Source organism: Odocoileus virginianus, chromosome 1 (assembly GCF_023699985.2).
Source record: "Odocoileus virginianus isolate 20LAN1187 ecotype Illinois chromosome 1, Ovbor_1.2, whole genome shotgun sequence".
Classification (NCBI taxonomy): Eukaryota; Metazoa; Chordata; class Mammalia; order Artiodactyla; family Cervidae; genus Odocoileus; species Odocoileus virginianus.
Window position 1 is genome coordinate 20,397,471 of NC_069674.1, and position 22,167 is coordinate 20,419,637.

The 22,167-nt window shown below is 39.2% G+C and overlaps 1 protein-coding gene across 1 annotated transcript in view; it reads right to left on the reverse strand.

Moving 5' to 3' along the window:
* Positions 1 to 22,167, reverse strand: part of EXOC4 (exocyst complex component 4) — an 814,875-nt gene that overhangs the window by 69,760 nt on the left and 722,948 nt on the right. Inside the window, exons 15-17 of the mRNA XM_070465647.1 lie at positions 17,290 to 17,431; positions 6,488 to 6,666; positions 3,478 to 3,637 (exon numbers count right to left, since the gene is read on the reverse strand). Coding sequence (XP_070321748.1) covers positions 3,478 to 3,637; positions 6,488 to 6,666; positions 17,290 to 17,431 — 481 coding nt within the window. The remainder of the gene's footprint in view (positions 1 to 3,477; positions 3,638 to 6,487; positions 6,667 to 17,289; positions 17,432 to 22,167) is intronic.

Genomic DNA, 22,167 nt, shown 5'->3' on the forward strand with positions numbered 1-22,167 from the left:
CCAAGGAGAGATAATAGAGGCAACAGGAGAAAGAAAGGAGAAAAGAGAGGCAACTGTAATGAGAGAGACCAATACAAAAGGGAAATGTGGTAAGAGATGGCAGTACTAGGAGGAAAATTCTGGGATTTTTTTTTCCCAACAATGGCTTCACTTCAACTATAAAGACTGCCAGATTCACCCTGGGGATGGAAGTACTCATTCACACCTCTCCTTTTACTCCTGACTAGTGGGTTGCTTCAAAGCACATGAAGTTCAGGGTAAGATGATCTTTGATGAAGGCAACTAAAGAGCACACTCATAGAGGCCTTCCACTTTCTAGCTAGTCTGTAGTGATTTTCGAGGACAAGGCCTCTTTTTGAGCTTGAAAATCAATGGTTGGGTCAAAAGGGTCAAAATCATAGCAGAGATCATTACCATACGTGACAGGGTCTCTCAGCAGTTCTGGTCATTTTATAGATTATTTTGAGCCTTTGCTCACCCAAGATTTATTCCTATTAGAGATCAGTTGGACCAAAGGTGTGTACAAAGAAAGAGACAACTTAACAATACCATGAGTAGAAGAGTTATCATAAATGGAATGAGTTCAGATCTTCTCATTTCTTTATTGTGGAAGAGTGTTCTATTTTCCACTGGCCAGGAAGGCTATGAAAGTGAAAAGCTACAGGAGCCTTGCAACTTCTTGTTAAGTAACTTTTCTGACACACAGCAACTAGTGATTAATTACTGCATTAGAAGATAACATTCCTAGAAAGATTTGCTGGAAATACAGATGTTGTCCATGCTTGATTAGACATTGCTTAAGGAATGCTGAGACACACTGTTGCAGTCTATTATTTCTGGCTATTTTGGTATCACTCTTATGTTTATTTTACATCCCTTCACATTCAGTAGAACTGATGGAGCCCATTTCACAAAAACTGTCCCTACCAAAATCACGAACAGAAAAAACAAAAAGAAAAACTAAAAAAAAAAAAAAACCAACCAAGGCTATAAAGTGTGTTTAGTTTATGTGTATGTAGGAGAGCAAGAGAAAATGAAGGAGAAAGAGGCTATGAATAGTTAGGGATGTAGTATTCCTTCTTGTAACACTTTCTAGAAAGAACGAATTGCAAAGGAGATGCTCTGTTTCTCAACAGCCTATAAGAAAATGATCTCACATCAGCTGGTTAAAATGTTCGGGATGTTAAAGATAAACTAGACTTTGCCATTATCCAAGCTCCTTACCACAAAGAGAAGCCTTGATTTGACACCTAGTCATTCATCCAGTATAGAAAGTGAGCACTTACTCTGGTTTACACACCAAGGAAACAGAAAATCTGGGCTTCCTGGAGCTTACAAGTCTAGTAAAGATGTGTCTTTCTGAACTGTGATCATGACAGAATCATCTAATGCTCTATACTTAGGCTAGCCTATCTCCTCTCAAAATCCATGAAGAGTAATAAGAGCAGTACCTCTCCCAAGTGGTCATCTTTTAGCTTATAACCACTTCCTTGGATATCACTCCCAAATCCAACCATGATAGGCATGGCTTCGCTGAAGAAATGCTTTGCTGGTACATGGCCCATCAATGTCAACCTCAATACTGCCCAGTCATCATTTCATTATTCAGATGCTAGGGTTTTTAGTATGTGTGAAGGTCCCATAGTATCTGTCAAAAGCTGTGTTAATTTACTTACTACAGCAAAATTAAAAAAAATCATTTAAAAAAGGGTGATTGAATTTAGGAATTATATTCCTCAGAGAATTAGTAATGCTTCTCTGTATCCCTCAGGCCTCTGTGTTCTTAACTTCCATTTTCAATGTTATTATGAATAGACTAATTCAATAATGAGCTCATTCCCCATAAGGGAGGCCAAATAAATGCAGCATTCAGTCACACCTGGTTTCCCTAATCTGAGCAAGGAACACTTTCCACCAAATTTAGCCTAAGATAGGGAATTTAAGGAACACACACACTCAAACAGAAAGAAAATGATAGAGAAGGAGGACAGAGAAGCAGAACAACAGGGTAGCAATGGAACAAATGAGTGACAGCTTGGAGAAGAAAGGTGGAAGTGAAGATGTATGGCTATGTGATTTCAAGACAAAGATCCTAGCATGGATGTCTTAATAACTGTCAAAGTGATAAAGCATATTATTATCCCCAGAAATTTCTCAAGACTTATTTCAAATTTTATTAAGCTTCTTCAGGAATCAAAAAGTCAAGTGAAAAGACACAGAAATACTAAATAATAGGCAGGAGCATGCTGGACTATTATAAACACAATACTCCCCAGCAATAAAGGGGTTCATGGAAAAATTCATCCAGGTATAATCAGCAATAAAACACCAACACCATAATCGTCACCCATCCTCTTCAAAACTTCTAAAGTTTTCATTAAAGCCCCAAAGATCCACTGACTTAAGAAAGGTATGGGTAGTGTTGAGACCACATAAAGAGAGAAGATTAACTCTTACATTTGACAAAGAGTATTACAAGGAAACCCTAAAAACTGAGATCAGCAAACCTTGAAAAGAGAAAGTCCAAATGCTATTTTTAAAAAATAACCTTCAGTTACATGAAAGAATAGCATGGAGAGTGATGAGTAACCATTTTCTCCCCAAAGAAAGGAAGAAGGGGGGATGGATTTCAATTGGGAAAGACAGAAGAGATAAGGAAATAGATTCATGTAAAAATACATTCAATACATATTTATTTATAATGAGAGAAAATGTAAAAAAATCCCAATGTCTACAAATCTGCAAATATTAATAATCATATAAATAAATTATGACTTAACCCATGAAACATTTGTTCAGGTATTAAAAAGAATGTTTTCAAGAGACATTAATGGATATGGGAAAAACCATGTTTTCAAAGGTTACTGATGATACAGGAAAACACAAATTAAATGAATAAAAAACCCATTAACAATTTTGTAAAGAGAAATGATACACATGCCCATGAATGAGACTCACTTGTACACAAAACACATGCATAAAAACCAGGAGAAAGTATATCAAATATCACATTTTTAGATTAAAAGTTTATGAGTAATGTTTATATTCTTCTTTGTATTTTATGTTACATATTTTATGCAATGAGCACACATTACTTTTACAATTAGAAAACAAAGTTACTGAAGTTCTGTAGTAAAAGAACTTAAGTTAGACAATAGGAAAAATTACTTGTTTCACAGTCGTTAAACATCCAACAATTTTATAGACTTACTTCTCTATTACCAAAGGACATCTGTTAGTTCCATTTTTCTCCTTTTCTAAAACTGAGGTATAATTGACATATTAGTTTCAGATGTACAGTGTAATAATTCAATATATGGATATATTGTGAAAAGATCATTGCAATAAGTTTAATTAACATCCATCACTTCTGTTTCATGTTTTAAACTAGCTTTTTAATGATTAAGAATCCATTTTTATTAATGATTTGGTAGAATGCTTTGGAACACAAACTGAGTCCAATCTACCGTCTCTTACCTTGCGAAGTCCAGGTCTGCCTCCCGTGACATGGTGATGTTGGTTAAATTCTGCTGCAGGACAAAAATGTTCCTGCACATTTTCTTGATGCCAGACTCACTGATGCGCCGGAAGTACTGGGCCCCATTAATAAGGATGCAGGAGATCAGGTGTCCCAGGCCTGAGGGATCAGCACAGGGCGATAGTGAGGGAGGAGACAGATTAATGCCATCTTGAAGAAACAGACACACAGGATTCCTCTCTCTACTCCTCAGAAACTGTAAATGACCAAAGAAAACTTAGCTCTGATGGATGGACCACCTGATCTTACCATGATTTTGGAGTAGTTAGATACCGCCCAAGGAGTTACAAGTGGGGAGGCTTTATGCTGTTAAAAAACCTGGTACATCCACAGTTTCTGCACTGCCATATACAGCTAAAGCCACATGCCAAGGCTTAAGAGTATATGCTAGATTGTTTTAAATTACTGCATAAAGCTTGTTTTTCCTGTTGAGTTATTTTAAAGCAGAGAACACCACATGTAAATACTATCATCTGTTTAGCTTCCTTTTCCTCCTACAAAACAGGTGGGGGTTGTACTTTTGGCTCAAAAGTTGATTGGGAACCTATGTAAATAAAAATAAATCAATAGGAAATTGGAGTCTTGGCATTAATGCTAACATAGCTCAACACTGACAATGGGGTATATTTCTAAAGGAGTAAGGGGAGAGAACAGAACTAGAAACACAGTGGAAGGAAACGCAGATCACACACTGACTGCTGAGTTCCCACAAGACTCCTGTGTAGTTTTCAGGGTGTCGTTAAGTGATTTGTCCTCATTGCCAAAGGACTGTCTTAAGGTCTGTGAAACTCGACAAATTGCTGGTTAGGATGTCAACAAACTAGGAGATCCCATTTCAGGTTATCTTAGGTAATGAAGTTGAGGAATGTCGGTTCAGAACAACCCAAGGAACATGTGGGTTACATTTTTAGAAGTTAGATTTTAATTCTAAATACTTGGAACTAAGTAAACCTCTCTTCCTCCTTCTTCTCTTATTCTTACAAAGTTGGACTCTGGCAAGATATTTTCCCAGAAATTTCAAGTTAGTCCGACTAGTTGAGAATAGTCTACTATTTTTGTCTCGGGGTGTAACTTCAGGTTCAAAGGCTCCTTCTGTCTTCAGAGCAAGTTTTCCCTTGATTAGGATACATGCAGGAAAAGGACAGAAGGCATCATCTCCTGCTTTAGCTACACTCACCCAATGTTGCTTCAAGATGACAAATAAGCTACTCCTCTAAGGTGAAGTAAAAAGCTTTTCACTCAAAGGAACAGAAACACACACGTGGAGTTTACATTTAAAGCTAGACAATTTATGTGAAAAATCTCTGTAGGTTCTTTTGCTATGATGCCCTTGAGCCCATAATTTCAGGCAGAATTTTGTTCTGCAGTGGTCTAAGGTGGTCTGCCCTAAGTGCACTGTTTATAGAGAATAAAAAGCAGATTACAGAAATAAATGTATATAATAATTAAGCACGATAAATTATAATAATAAACCAAATGAAGGTTGGTCTGCTTTGTATTATCACTATACACCAGGAATTTTAAACAATATCTGTGATTAAGTACACTCCTTAAAAAATTAATAAAATATTTCTCCTTGCCACATCAAGAGCTGAGACCGCTGTCGCCTCCTCCACTTGGGAACTTCAATAACATGCCCTTGAATTTAGAAAGTGATATGACAGGGGATAGCCAGCTTTTTAAAGAGGAAATTTCCAATTTATGATTTTTTTTTTTTTTTAAGTTAAAATCTCTTCTGTGTCTGAGGACTATACCTCTATTGTTTCCCAGAAGGATTAGCTGTCAAGAAGTATCTGGTCCAAATGAGAGAAAAACTCTGGGATGTGAATGGTGATATGTGGGACTTGGAAGAGCCAGTGTCAAAAGCCAGAAGGGAATTCTGTGTGGTCAGGAGAGTGATTCTTAGATGGGTCCTATACTGTTAAGATAGACAGTATGACTGCAGTCCCCAGCACACAGAGCCATGGGGCTGACGAGCCTTTTTTTTATCACTTATACGTTCTGGCTAAAGTCTTTCAGGAATATTCCCTTTCAGAACACATCTTCATCACTACGACATAATTTAATGGGAAAACAGGATTTTTTGGGGGCGGGGTGGGTCCTGCATTAGCTAGAACAGAATCATTTCAGAAAGCAACACATGGTCAGGCATTGACACTTTCTTTCTATCTTGAAACTGCCACAATCCTTTACACTAAGTACCTTTGTACTTAGTTTAAGTAATATTGGCTCAATTCTGTGAAACATCACAGATACTTTTGGCCCTGGGGTCTGTACAAACCAACCAAAACAAGAAAAAAGGGGGTATAATTGGAAGTCTTAAAAAAGGGTACTTTGGAGGAATTCATCACGCAAATGATTTGGCTGGCCGCTCATTTTTTAAATGTTGAAGGCAAACACCTTTGGATAGTGCTGTCGTTCACACCCTTCCTTGCTTCCTTGACTCTGAAGGCATTTATGGATGTAGACTTCTCAGAACTGCTGCTCATCAGCAGTTTCTGTTTTCTCTTTAGACAAGAATTCATTCTCTGAAAGAAAACTTCCCCTTCCAGTGATAATTTTAGCCAATGAGGGGATCTCTCAGGGTTCTCTCCATATTGTGTGTGTTTCTTTTTTCTTTATGAGCTCCTCTTGAGTTAATCTGTGGTCCACTCCACACACTTACCCAGCTCTCATGAGTGGTGTGTCAAGGAGGCAGCCGGGCCGCCATCTGCCTCACCTTGGATTAAATCTCCTCATCAAGAAGGAGCAGATGGCAGCCATATTGTTGCCTACCTAGCCATACACAGAGAGGCTAGGTATTGCTGCTTTAATCCAAAAAGCAAAAAACAAAAAAAAAAAAATCAGAAACATTTTTCTACAAGTTTTGAGCTTTAGTGATACAGAAAATCAGGAAAACCTTCACCCTTCCTTCCTCCCAAACTCTCAGGGACAGGGGCAGGGTCTGACCTTCAAATATGTACTGGAACTTGTGCTGCTGGAGGCTGGAACTCATGGCTTCCTCAATGGCGCTGATATCTTTGTTCAGCTTCACCACCAGAGGGTCATAATCCATACTTTCCACATTCGCCACAATGGCGTAGTTCCCCTCCTTCGCGAGAGGGATGAGATAGTGGAAACAGTGAACTCTGGAAGACAGAGGGACGGGGAAAGAAGTTAGTAATGATTCTTCCTGATGAAAATAACCCTCTTCTTGTGACAGAGCACCCAAATATTTAAGACAGCAGTGGCCCTTTAAATTTTTATGTATCCCTTCCCCTATTCACCAGAAAGCTATCCTAGTTATCTTATAGAAAAATTGAGTGATCTTGAGTAAGTCAGCTTCTGTGATCCTCCCTTGTTTGATCTACACATTGGGGGTGATGAATAGATAAGCTAAAAAATCTTTCCGGTGACAAGATTGCTTGCACAGAGTGAAAAGTATTATCTCTTTCAAGGAATACTGTTGCAGTGAAAATGAGAGGTAGAGGTCACAGATCTCTGAAGCTTTGGTTTCCATTGCCATTTGCTAGCCGTGTGACTTTAGGCAAGTTACTTTTTAATCTCGCCACACCTCAGTTATCTTATCTGTGAAATGGGGATGATAACAACACATACCTCATAGGGTGTTTTGAGGAACCACTACATAGAAAGGCACAGGGTGTAGCACTACTATTATATTTATTATTGTTACTCTATTACTTAAGCAAAACGCTTACTGAACATGTGTGAATTTGTTAGAAGGTGTGAAAATACAGGACACAGTTTGTGCCATTAAAGATGCCATGGCTTAATGGGGACGACCAAGAAAAAACAACCAAAAGAGGATGGTGTTTAACTCAGAAGCACGTGTATCCAGGGTGTCACGGGAGTGTGCAGAGGGTATTAGGAAAGGTTCAGGACAGGAGGTGACATTTGTCTTAGAAGACACATCTGAGTGAGCTTGAGGAAACAGCGCATTCCTATGTTGAAATCAGTCAGTCTGAACATGCGCAACTCTTAGGTTCTTTTTGGTAGATATCACTAACTGTCAAGGAAGTCTGAGCTGGGGAAGGATTGGCTACTCCATAACCTTTCTATTAAGCTGCAATGAAAGCACATTTCAGGCCAGATTGTTCTACCACACATACAGGTATTTACTAAAAACAAACATACAACCACCCCATCTCTCCCCCACCCCCTGGCAGGTATAGATCAAACAGGTTTGTTCTGTAAGTTTAGGGACTGTTTTATGTATTCTGTCTGATCTTGACAGGAAAGGTTCACTAGAAGTAGACAGGATGATAATCCAGAGTCGGGATTCTGTTATGCTTGGAGCTGGCATCAGGTAACGAGAATATGCCTAAACAAATGGCCACAGCCTTGAACATCATCCCTAATAATGCAACCACAGGCTTCATCATCATCTTGGTGACAGACAGTTTACAAACAGTAAATTCACCTTTCTGGTGTACAGTTTTATGAGTTTTGACAAATGCAACCAGTTGTATAAGCATCACCATAATCAAATCATAGAACAATTCCATCACTTCCAGAACTCCATTGTGCCACCTTGAAGTCAATCCCTGCTTATACCCCAAGGCTCTTGCAACTACAAATCTATTTTCTGTCCCCACAGTTTCATCTCTTCTGGAAAGCCATATAAATGCAATTATATAGCATGTAGCCTTTGGGGTTTAGTGTCCTTCAGTCTGCCTCAAACATCTGAGATTTATCTATGTTGCTGTCCATTCCTTGTTATTGCTGCGTGACCTCCTACCCATGAATGTGCCACGATGTAACCATCACCAGCTGACATCAGGGTTGTTTCTTGTTTGCAGTGATTATGAATTAATCACCTCACAAATAGGTTTCTGTGTTAATAAAATTTTCTCTTTTTCTTGGGTAAATATCTAGAAGTAGGATTGCTGCATCATATGGTTCAGTTCAGCTCTCAGTTCAGTTGCTCAGTCACGTCCGACTCTGCGACCCTGTGAATCGCAGCACGCCAGGCCTCCCTATCCATCACAAGCTCCCGGAGTTTACTCAAACACATGTCCATCGAGTCGGGTGATGCCATCCAGACATCTCATCCTCTGTCGTCCCCTTCTCCTCCTGCCCCTGCATCATATGGTAAATGTACATTTAATTTTGTAAGAAACCACCAAAATGTTTTCCAAAGGAGCTGTGCCATTTTGCTTTCCTACTAGCAGTGTACACGAGTTCCTGTCGCTCTGCATTCTCACCAGCACTTTTTGTTGTTAGCTTTTTAAAATTTTTATCAAAACTTAAGCTTTGTGGAGGTGTAACTGGAATTAAGTGATTATAAGATATTTAGTATACATCATGACAACTTGATGTATGTGTACACTGTGAAAGGATTCCTTTCATCTAGGTAATTAATACAGCCATCACGTCACATATTTATCCTTTCTTTTTTTAAAAAAATGAGAACACTTAAGTACTCCTCTGTCAGCAAATTTCAATTATAAAGTACAGTGTTATCAAGTGCAGTCATCCTGGTTTGCATTAGATCCTCAGACCTTATTTATCTTATAGCTGAAATTTGTAGCCTTTTACCAACCACTTCCTATTTCTCTCATCCTCTAGCCACCACTTTTCCATTCTGTTTCTGTGATTTCCTAAAAAAAGGTTTGACATAGAGTGATGCCATGCAGTAGTGGTCTTTCTTTGTTTAGCTTATTTCTTCTAGGATACTGCCCTCAAGTGTCGTCAGTTAAAAAAATATTTTTTTTTTTTAGTCATTTTAATAGATGTACAGTGGTGTCTCACTGGGGCTTTAATTTGTATTTTACTAGTGACTAATGGGAGAAGGCAATGGCACCCTACTCTAGTATTCTTGCCTGGAAGATCCCATGGTTGGAGGAGCCTGGTAGGCAGCGGTCCATGGGGTCGCTAAGAGTCAGACATGACTGAGCCACTTCACTTTCACTTTTCACTTTCATGCATTGGGGAAGGAAATGGCAACCCACTCCAGTGTTCTTGCCTAGAGAATCCCAGGGATGGGGGAGCCTGGTGGGCTGCCGTCTACGGAGTCGCACAGAGTCGGACACGACTGAAGCGACTTAGCAGCAGCAGTAACTAATGATGTTGGATACATTTTCATATGTTTATTTGCCATCCATACATCTTTGTATTCATATCATTTGCCTAATTTTTCTTGTTGAGCTGTTTATTTTCTTATTATTAAGTATTGAGGGTTTTTTATATAGGCTGAAAAGAAAGTGTTAGTCACTCAGTTGTGTATGACTTTGTGATCCTATGGACTGTAGCCCACCAGGCTCCTCTGTCCATGGAGTTCTCCAGGCGAGAATACTGGAGTGGGTTGTCATGCCCTCCTCCAGACCCAGGGATCACACGTGGGTCTCCTGCATCGCAGGCAGACTTTTTACCATCTGAGCCACCAGGATAGCAAGTTACCAGACATGCATTTTGTAAATATTTCTTCCCAAGCTTTGGCTTGTCTTTTCATCTTAACAATGTCTTTCAAAGAACAGTTTTAAATTTTGATAAAGTTCAATTTAATCATTTTTTTCCTTTATGGATGATACTCTAGGGGTTAGCTTTAAGAAAACTTTGCCCAATCAAAGTTACAAAGATTTCTTCCTATATTTTCTCCTAGGATTTTTACAGTTTGAAATTTTACACTTAGATGTATGATCCATTTTAAAGTAAGTTTTGCATAGGATGTGCTATATTTTTAGAATCTGTTCATTTAAGGAAATCCAAATATCTTGACTATCAGTGCGTTTTTATGATAGGTGATCACTTTAACAGTTACTAAAAACTAAAGATTAATTTTGCCAGTAAAAACTCATTCTGACATTCATATGCTAATTATTGAAGTGTATGGTTTTGATCAGGATACCAGATAACTGCACCAGTTACAGTCCTTCCAGAATGAGACATTTTTGATAAAATGAAAATTGACCAACCCTGGAGTGGGATTCATGCCTAGGGAAATTGATTGCTATTTCACAGTTGAAATTTAAACTAAGTAACTCTTAGTTGAAAATAAAGTCAAGTCATCAACGCTAAAATACTTTTACAGTAAACTATAGACATTACCACTTCAGACAATGAGGCTTCCCAGGTCTCTCAGTGGTAAAGAATCCGCCTGCCAATGCAGGAGACCTGGAGTCCATCCCTGGGTTGACAAGATCTCCCGGAGAAGGAAATGGCAACTCACTCCGGTATTCTTGCTGGGAAAATCCCATGGACAGACGAGACTGGCAGGCTATGGTCCACGGGGTTGAAAAGAGTCGGACACGACTGAGTGACTGAGCACGCTTGCACGCCTCAGACAATGGGAAGACCCTTGTGCAACGGCATGAGGGTGTGAATGGAGGGCGGTTTTAAGGAGTGACCAGAGGTTCCTTTCAGTACACAGAGATGACATGACAGAGGCATGAGGTGAGCTTGGGGAGATAGTCAGGGACCAGGTTGGCATAGGAGTGAGGTCATCTAAACAGGATTTTAAGAGGTGAAACAATATAACCAGATATGAGTTTTGGCAAGATGATTCGGCACAGTGTGAAGAGTAAATTAGTGGTAGAGAATGATAGAAACTAGAAGTAGAGACTGCTTAGGAAATTACTATGAATTGGAGGTGTTTATGAGATGCTGGACTTCCCTAGTGGTTCAGACAGTAAAGAACCTGCCTACAATGCAGAAGACCAGGGTTCAATTCCTTGGTCAGGAAGATCCCTTGGGGAAGGGCATGGAAACCCACTCCAGTATTCTGGCCTGGAAAAGCCCATGGACAGAAGAGCCTGGTGGGCTACAGTCCGTGGGGTCACAAAGAGTCAGACACGACTGAGCGACTAACACTTTCATGAGATACTGAAGTGAATGGCAGAGAGGAGAGAGAAAAACTATTTTAAGACACCATCTTCCTCTCCCCAAATGATCAGAGATGAAAAAGAATTTAAAATAGTCATTGGCAAATATCAAGTTCAGAAAAAGTGGGTTTTTTCTTTTGGAATCCTGGCATGTTGTTTCTGACCTTAACATGACTTTGGCATTAATATTTTTTCTGCAAATATTGCTGATTACACAGCAGGATGGTTGGTTTTCAGAAAGTGCATGCTTAGGATCCCAACAGCGACAGGCAGTTACTGCTGAACCCACTTAGAACCCTCCTGATGGTGAGAGAAATCAGCTGATAAAAAGGTGACATTCTTAGCATCTCAGACTAAAATGGCAAGTTAATTTACCTCTTCTAAAGTTCAAATGGGGGAAAAAACCAAAACCAAAAAACCTCAACCATTTTTAATGGTCTCACCATGTCTTTCATCTCTTGGGGTTGTCACATGTCTTATGCTTCAAACTGTATAAAAAAAGCATTGCTCAGTGGTTAAATGTGACCTACAGGGACACAGGTAAAATGTCACATGTCCTTCAAAACAGAATCTACTGGCTTTGAGAGCACTTTTTGGTTTGAACTTTAACAATGTTCAAGAAAAAGATGGGCTATGGATGTAAAAATATTTAGGGGAATAAGACAAATTTTTGGTATTCGAAGTCGTTCTAGATTTCCTGCTAGCTTTTGCCATTAATAGCGCCCCCCTTCCCCTCTCCTTTTTCTGTCTGTTCTGGCTTCTTGGGCAAAAGTGCCACAGAGTGCCAAACCAGCCACTTCTTCATTGTACCAGCTCCAGGACCATAGGTCCTAAGCTGATTCTCCTTTACAACCGAATGGGGACAAACTTACCTTAGCTGATTATGATGACAAGGATGATGTCAGGCCATGCAGTCTTTGTACCACCTAAGTATAGGGTTGGCCTAAAAGCTCGTTTGGGTTTTTCCATAACAGCTTATAGAAAAACCTAAACAAACATTTTGGCCAACCCAATCCATATGGTGGGCTATGATTTCCAAACCAATTCACTGTCTTTGATGACTGGCATGTTTTGTTTGGGGAACCTGCACTTATTTTATCTGGGTTTGATTTCAAACCAGCTAAATCTCCAGTCACAGAAGTGTTTACTGAACACTTATTATAAAACAGGACTGTTACAGGTTCTAGAGCCAGAGCAATGAATGAGGCACACCTGATTCCTGCCTCCCAGGTGCTAAAAGTTTCTTCCACAGTCACCCACTGTGGGTACCCAGAGCCCTTAGCCATCTCCTCTATTGCGGCATCGGACTACTACAGTAACGACTTACTTGAGGTTCTCCTTATTCATTTTCTATCATTAACTGTACAAACAAACAAAATCTTGTTATTGTGACAAGGAATGAATAAAGTATGTCAACATCCACTATCTGAGCCATACATGGAGCGCTCTGTCTAGTTTTTTGTACCATACTTAAAAAAGGAGCAAAGACAATCTGGAGCATAATCTTAGGAAAGCAACCTGAATGTTGAAACCATGTTAAAAGAAGATATAAGAATATTTAATTTGGAAAAAATAAACATATTTAGTGTTTTCATTTACAGTCAAGGAAAGATAATTCTGCACCCAGGACTCTAAAACTCAGTATTTTTTTGTAATTTAGTGTTAAAATGATCCTTTTTCTATTTTTAAATTAATGAGGAAGGAGATATGGCAATAGATGTTACAGCATTGAATGGTTTCTTGTAAAGTTAATTATTAAATAATGACTAAAATATGCTTAACATTATTAAAAATACTATTGCCAAGATGTACAAAAATTTTAAAAAGCAGGTTAGAGGTTAAGGATTAAAATGATCTTACTCAAATGCCTTGAAAATATCACACTTTAAATTAACTACACTACAAAAAAGCTGATAATTCCAAATGAAGAACACATTGTGTACCCACGCAATTCATAAATTCTAGGAGCTGCGATAGTAATTAATTTGATGGTTTTCTGCACAACCCAGGTAACAGAGGCATCAGGGTATTACTGTTTTTTTTTTTTCTCATCAATTGCATTTATCTATTCACAGAAAATATCTGATCTATTTCACTGTCAGCTGGTAAATAAATAGAAAACAAATCTAAAATTTATCATAAAATCAGAAAGCATAGAGAAATAGTCTTTAATTCTAAACAACTGAATGTAAGAAATAAGAATAGAAATAATGCTGAGTAAATAGACTACAAATCGACAATGCTACTTCTCTTACCCTACTCAAAGGTCTTCACAAGCAATAATCAAGTAATTCACAGGACAAGATAGTGAAGAATGAAAAAAGTAAGTAGCATACAAAAGAAGTGACATCAACAATACATTATCAGTTAGCTTTGCCTGAGCACACCTACAAGACTAGCCAAGTTCTAACTGGAGCCCAAACATACAAACCAAAATCCTATTTACATTTTGAAAACCCAAGTCTACTAAAGACTCCAAACAAAAAGACAATACTCTATCAACTTTAATAATGTCTCATGGTAATACAGAAGAAAATATATTACTATACACTTTCTGATTCTGGTATTTCAAAAGCGTATGTCCAGCTGTCTATTTGACATTGGTACCTAGATGTCTAACAAACATCTCAAACCAGATGTCACCAAAATGGAATTCTTGATTTCCACCTCTCCCCCAGTGTTTCTCCTCCCTCAGACTTTGTCACCTCACTCCATAGCCTTGGCATCCACATAGGTGCTCTGGCCCCAAAGCTGGTGGTTTTCCTGGAGTCCTTTCTTTCTCTCACCTGCCACCAGTTCTACACCCAGTCCAATCTATCAATAAATGTTATCAGCTCTACCTTGAGAATATGTCCCAGTTTCAACACTTTCCACACCTTCACCTCTGTCACTCTGGTGCTCATACCTGGTCTCAACTAATCTCTCTGCTTCCATTCATATTTCTCCCTGCAATTTTTTTTCCCCATACAACAGCCAGAATGACCTAAAAATGTGAATGAGTGAATGAATAAATGAATATCTCTCCCTTGCTTAAAACTCTCCTATAACTTTTTGATGCACTTAGAACAAAATCTGAGTCTCATAGGAAAAGGAGTACGTCAAGGTTGTATATTGTCACCCTGCTTACTTAACTTATATGCAGAGTACATCATGAGAAACGCTGGGCTGGAGGAAGCACAAGCTGGAATCAAGATTTCCAGGAGAAATATCAATGACCTCAGATATGCAGATGACACCACCCTTATGGCAGAATGCGAAGAAGAACTAAAGAGCCTCTTGATGAAAGTGAAAGAGGAGAGTGAAAAAGTTGGCTTAAAGCTCAATATTCAGAAAACTAAGATCAAGGCATCCGGTCCCATCACTTCATCGCAAATAGATGGGGAAACAGTAGAAACAGTGGCTGACTTTATTTTTCTGGGCTCCAAAATCACTGCAGATGGTGACTGCAGCCATGAAAATAAAAGATGCTTACTCCTTGGAAGGAAAGTTATGACCAACCTAGACAGCATATTAAAAAGCAGAGACATTACTTTGTCAACAAAGGTCTGTCTAGTTAAGGCTATGGTTTTTCCAGTGGTCATGTATGAATGTGAGAGTTGGATTACAAAGAAAGCTGAGTGCCGAAGAATTGATGCTTTTGAACTGTGGTGTTGGAGAAGACTCCTGAGAGTCCCTTGGACTGCAAGGAGACCCAACCAGTCCATCCGAAAGGGGATCAGTCCTGGGTGTTCACTGGAAGGACTGATGTTGAAGCTGAAACTCCAATACTTTGGCTGCCTCATACGAAGAGCTGACTCATTTGAAAAGACCCTGATGCCGGGAAAGATTGAGGGCAGGAGGAGAAGGGGACGACAGAGGATGAGATGGTTGGATGGCATCACTGACTCAACGGACATGGGTTTGGGTGGACTCTGGGAGTTGGTGATGGATAGGTAGGCCAGGTGTGCTGCAGTTCATGGGGTCGCAAAGAGTCGGACACGATTGAGCAACTGAACTGAAGATCCTATAATGGACTGGATCCCATGACCCCCATGATCAGGCTCTAGCCTGCTTCTTTACCTTTCCTTTCACTCCTCTCATCCTCTTGTTCACTGAGTTATGGTCATACAGGGCCTTCTCTGTTCTTCAAATCTGCCACCTCAGGATCTTCTGTGTCCCTCCTTCTGCCTGAAACTCTTTTCCATAAGGTCTTTGTACGGATGACTCTTTCTTGGTACCTTGTAAGGTACAATTTCCCTGACCACTTTATCTAAAACATAAAGTTACCTAACTCCCCTCTCGAGTACACCTCAGCCATTCTCTGCACTGTCCAGTATGATAATGCTAGCTATACGTGGCTACTGTGCAGCTGAAATGAGACTAGTCCAAAGTTTGATGTGCCATAAGATATCATAGATTTCAAAGGTGTAGGATGAAAAATGTAAACTATCTCATTAATAATTTTTTTGTGAATTCCAAATTAAAATGATAATATTTTGGATATACTGGGTTGGATAAAATATGACACATTAAGATCAACTATTAGAAAATTTAAATTATTTATGTGGTCTGTCTAGTCAAAGCTATGGTTTCTCCAGTAGTCATGTATGGCTGTGAGAGTTGGACTATAAAGAAAGCTGAGCACCAAAGAATTGATGCTTTTGAACTATGGTGTTGGAAAAGACTCTTCAGAGTCCCTTGGACTGCAAGGAGACTCAACCAGTCCATCCTAAAGGAGATCAATCCTGAGTGTTCATTGGAAGGACTGATGATGAAGCTGAAACTCCAATACTTTGGCCACCTCATGCGAAGAGCTGACTCATTTGAAAAGACCCTGTTGCCGGGAAAGATTGAGGGCAGGAGAAGGGGATGACAGAGGATGAGATGGTTGGATGGCATCACCGACTCAATGGACATGAGTTTGGGTAAACTCTGGGAGTTGGTGATGGACAGGGAGGCCTGACATGCTGCGGTCCATGGGGTCGCAAAGAGTCGGACACGACTGGGTGACTGAACTGAACTGATGTGGTTCACATGTGTAGCTCACTTTATATTTCTATGTGATAGCACCATTTTATTCCATTCTGCTATTGTTTTTCTTTTTTTTTAGTTATACTAATCTGAAATTTTCCTTTGTATTTAATGGGCTGTTTACCCATTAAGAATGTAGCTCTATGAGAGCAGAGACCTTGAGTGTTGTTTTCATTGCTGTTACCCAATTCTTAGAACACTCAATAAACATTTATTGAATGAATAAATAAATGATTGGAGACTTCCTAGTCTTTACTTCCTATCATTTCCACAGGTGTGATAATAGAGTCTAGACAGATAATAGATAACAAACTAATCACAGTATTCTACACTTCAGGGGAAGAAACAAGAGCCCAGCAATATCACATCCTAGAAACTATTTTCTTGAATTATGATTGAACTTAATTCCTTCAGTTGGGTTTTAAGTTCTTAAAGGAAGGGGTCATAGTTCTTGCATCTGTACATTCCTTTCTTGATTAACAGAATACTGTAATAAAAATATCAATGGCAATAAAGTCCCGTAGTCAAAAAGCTACTTACTCTGTGGCAGGCATTGCACTTATTATTTCATTTAAAAAGTCCCTAAGTTAGAAATTATTGTCTCTATTTTTAAGAGGAGGAAACTGAATTAGTCAAGTTTAAGTTACTTAAGATGGCCTAGCCAACCCATATAGATATTCTGATCCAGACCATTTCTGATGTCATAGGCCATGCAAACTCCAATCCACCATATTCACAATACATCATGTGCTTAAAAACTAACAGTGACTGAATAATACTAAAAATCACTTTCAGTATCAAAAAAGAACAACATCCATAATAAGAGCCAAAATGGATGGTGACACTCCATGGAAAGAAGTGAGTGATTTATGACCCACAGTGCATTTAAATCACAAAGTCTTGTACTTGAAGAAGTCATACCTGACTTCCAGGTGTAGGACCAGCAAGCAGCGGTCAGCCATATCCTGGAAAGACTTGGCAAGTTCGCTTAGAGTCTGCATAATCTGCTCTGACACTGGAGGGAGATCAACATTCACATGGTTATCTTGAGCAGGAGACAGATCTGCAAAGAGAGATGAGGACAAAACACCCATCATTTCATTAGATACCTACAGAGATATCTTGAAATGACATATGATTTTGTTGTTCATCATGTTGTTTTTATCAATTTGGCTAATGCTAGTGTTGGCAGCATCAGACATTTGAGACATGACAGACTATTTCTGTACTTGATTAAACATACAAGCCCAGCGGATTGTCTTGCATCAATTCACAGAATGATAGAAACAGAAACTCAGATTTGGAAGTGAATTTAGTCATCTGGCCCAACCATGTGGTCTATGCTTGGGTTGCACACCCAGGAGCATTTGGTTGCATACAAATGTTTGTGACAGGAAGGCTAGCTAGGCTAGGTGTGTGTGCTCAGTGGTGTTCGACTCTCTTGGATTGTAGCCCGCTGGGCTCCTATATCCATGGAATTTTCCAGGATATAGTGCGTTTCCATTTCCATTTCCCAATCCAGGGATCAAGATGCTTCTCCTGAATCTTCTGCATTGGCAGACAGATTCTTTACCCCTGTGCCACCTGGGAAGCCCTTGTGAAAGGAAACTCAATACCTTTTGTGACAGCCTAGTCTATCTAAGAAAGATATGACCATCTTATGTCAATCTGTATCTGTTGTCATTGACTTCTAATCATTGGCCCTGGTTCTACCAACTTAACAATCATTCTCACATGTGTCAGTATTTCAAATACTAAAAATCTCTCTTCTGTCTTCCTTGAGCTCTTCTCTTTTTTGGGCTAAATATTCCCAGATTTTCAACTATTCTTCAAATAAAACAACTGAACCATTTTATAATTTTCATAGTTCACCAACAAAAACATTCCAATTGTCTATTTCCCTTGAAATGTGGGACTCAGAACCAAACGTTATAAATGCTACAGAGTTGCCTGACCTGTCTAGAGAGAATGATCAACTCTCAGGTTCTAGAAGCCATGCTCCTTGTGTGGAGCCTAAAATCTCCTAGGGTGGGGGGCAGGGAGTATCACACACAAAAAGAGTGCTGCATTTTCCTTTAACTCATATCGAGCTTACTTACAATCAGCTGAAATTCATAAAAAGGTCTTTTTGGAAAATTTGATAAACCTAACTTCTCTCTCTCTCCCAAGTAACTGATAAAACATTTAATAGCATTTGGTATTTTTCATCAGCAAAATACTAAACAAAAATGTGAACAGTATTTCCTTATGTCTAGACTTCTGTTGTGTAAACAGTTTCCCACAGTTTCTCAAACATCACCGACAATAATTTGGCAATTTCATTCAAAAATTCTTTTGAGTTCTCTACGGACTCAAAAGCTGGCCTTGAGTCCAGTTTCTGTTACTTACTTACATACTGTCACCAAGAGCTAATGACTTAAATTCTGTCTGCCTCAGTTTCTTCTATAAAAGGGGGATCTGTACCTACAGCATGTTGTTGGGAACTTTGAATAGTTTACAGTTGTTGGGAGTATTGAATGGGTTAATGTAGATAAAATATTGATACTTAGGACAACAGCACAGAAAACTCACTCAATATTAACATAATAACAAACACAAGCAATATTAATATTAAGAATTATTCTGTAGCATGTGATTTCCCCAGACTAAGAGTTCTAAGCTTAATTATAGCAACAAGGTACTTAAAAGATAAAGCTATCCACCCTGAGGTTCAATTTCCATTGATCAGTATCTTCTGCTTTTCCATGTGAAAATTCTCTTCCTCAGAGGATGAAATGTTTGGAAGAAGAGCTCCCTGGCCTTAGGGGACATGGGATTTGGCGAGGTACTGCTGACTTAACTCGGAAGGTGTCTGCCTTACTGCGCAGGGCGTCAACACCCGTAGTGGAAGGCATACCTGCAGTTGTATGCTTTCAGCGCTGCATCTGTTCCTAGACTCAGCCACGCATGGAGACGAGCCCAGGGAGACAGTCAAGACTTAAAAGGCTAAGTTCTCCACTGTGGAAGCAGACTTCAATAAATTAAAATATGGAAAACACACAAAGAAATAATTTTGTTTAAGGGAACGGATGTGTAAGGAGGAAGGAAACACAGTGATGGAGATTTACAGTTATTACCAGCCTTGGCATTATCTGAGATGTTCACTGACTTGGTCTGCAGGACTCAAAGTAGACACTGCTTTTCCTCTCTAATGCTATCATTTCTCAAGTTGTTTGATACAAGATGAGATCACGGCCATCATAATGTTTTCTTTTGGTAGACTGGGTGAAAGCAACTATAAGCAACAGTGTTCTAATATTTCAAGGCAATTAGGGCTTTTGAACACTTAAATCCCTCTGTTGTGTGACACTGTGCCAGGAAGATCAAAGCATATATCAATTAAAAAAAAAAAAAGGAGGAAATCAGACCCTGAGGAAATTGGGCTCATAGTCTAAACACACACATGTGTGTGAGTTCAGCCGTATCTGACACTACAACTCCATGGCTTATAGCCCACAAGGCTCTGCTGTCCATGGGATTTTTCAGGCAAAAATACTGGACTGTGTTGCCATTTCCTACTCCAGGGAATCTTCTCGACTTAGGGATCGAACCCCCATCTCTTGTGTCTCCTGCACTGGCAGGTGTGTTCTTTACCAACCGCACCACCTAGGAAGCCCTGTTCAAGGTCTAAGGTCCAAGGCTATACTAATCTCCCAACCTACAAATGGCATTTGGACAAATTTCACCAAGTTAAAAAACCTCCCTTTCTTCTTACAGAAATACGTAATTTCATCATGTGTAGCAGTTGACTACTTTAAAACTCTACAAATGTAAAAAAAAAAAAACCCCAATTAGAGTAAGTTAACAGCCAGATAAGCAGTCTTGGTAAAACTTGCAATGAATGAGGTAGAAATAGTTTATAACAGCAGCACACTTTATATTTTGCTAAACTGTAATCTATAGCAAAAATAACATTTTAGTAAAGCAACATGAAAAATGATGCCCAGGGCTCCACTGAAAACATCCACTGAAAAGCTGGTTTGAGAATTCAGCTCACTCAAACATATGAAGTTTTCTTAACAAGAAGGAATGTATTGAGCAAAGAAATGCTGAGGATGGCAAAGAAAACACAAAACAATTAACTACCTCTTAAATGTCAAATGGAAATCTACCAAAAAAAGCAATGCTGACAGAATCTCCTTGGGAGATTACAGTCAGGATCAGAGATTACTTGACATGTGCGCATACACACACACATGCATGTACACCTTTAGAGGCTTGTGTCTGTATATTTATGTTGGGGATTACTCTTTCAACAATATCCATACTTGATTATTTTATTAAGTATCCTAAAAGATGATGCAGTTAAAGTACTGCACTAAATATGCCAGATAATTTGGAAAACTCAGCAGTAGCCACAGGACTGAAAAAGGTCAGTTTTCATTTTAATCCCAAAGAATGTTCAAACTACCACACAAGTGCACTCATTTCCTATGTCAGCAAAGAAATGCTCAAAATCCTTCAAGCTAGGCTAAAACAGCACATGAACCGAGAACTTCCAGGTATACAGGCTGGATTTAGAAAAGGCAGACGAACCAGAGATCAAATTTCCAACATCGACTGGATCACTGAAAAAGCTAGAGAATGGCAAAAAAAACATCTACTTCTGCTTCATTGACTATGCTCAAGTCTTTCACTATGTGGTTCACAACAAATTGTGGACAATTCTAAAAGAGATGGGAATAGCAGACTACCTAACCTGCCTCTTGAGAAACCTGTATGCAGATCAAGAAGCAACAGTTAGAACCACACACAGAACAATGGACTGGTTCCAAACTGGGAAAGGAGTACATCAAGGATGTATATTGTTGCCCTGCTTACTTAACTTATATGCAGAGTACATCATGAGAAATGCCAGGCTGGATGAAGCACAATCTGAAATTAAGATTGCCAGGAGAAATATCAATAACCTCAGATATGCAGATGTTACCACCCTTATGGCAGAAAGTGAAGAGGAACGAAAGAACCTGTTGATGAAGGTGAAAGAGAAGAGTGAAAAAGCTGGCTGAAAACTCAACATTCAGAAAACTAAGATCATGGCATCTGGTCCCATCACTTCATGGCAAATAGATGGGGAAAACAATGGAAACAGTGATAGACTTTATTTTCTTGGGCTCCAAAATCACTGCAGATGGTGACTGCGGTCATGAAATTAAAAGATGCTTGCTTCCTGGAAGAAAAGCTATGACCAACATAGACAGCATAATAAAAAGTAGAGACATTACTGACAAAGGTCTGTCTAGTCAAGGCTATGGTTTTTCCAGTAGTCACGTATGGATATAAGAGGTGGACCATAAAGAAGGCTGAGTGTCAAAGAATAGATGCTTTCAAACTGTGGAGTTGGAGACGACTCGTGAGAGTCCCTTGGACTGCAAGGAGATCAAATCAGTCAGTCCTAAAGGAAATCAATCCTGAATATTCAGTGGAAGGACTGACATGCTGAGGCCTAAGCTCCAATATTTTGGCCCCCTGATGTGAACCTAGAACCAGATATCCTGGAATGTGAAGTCAAGTGGGCCTTAGAAAGCATCACTACGAACAAAGCTAGTGGAGGTGATGGAATTCCAGTTGAGCTATTTCAAATCCTGAAAGATGATGCTGTGAAAGTGCTGCACTTTTGACTGTGTGGATCACAATAAACTTTGGAAAATTCTGAAAGAGATGGGAATACCAGACCACCTGACCTGCCTCTTGAGAAACCTGTATGCAGGTCAGGAAGCAACAGTTAGAACTGGACATGGAACAACAGACTGGTTCCAA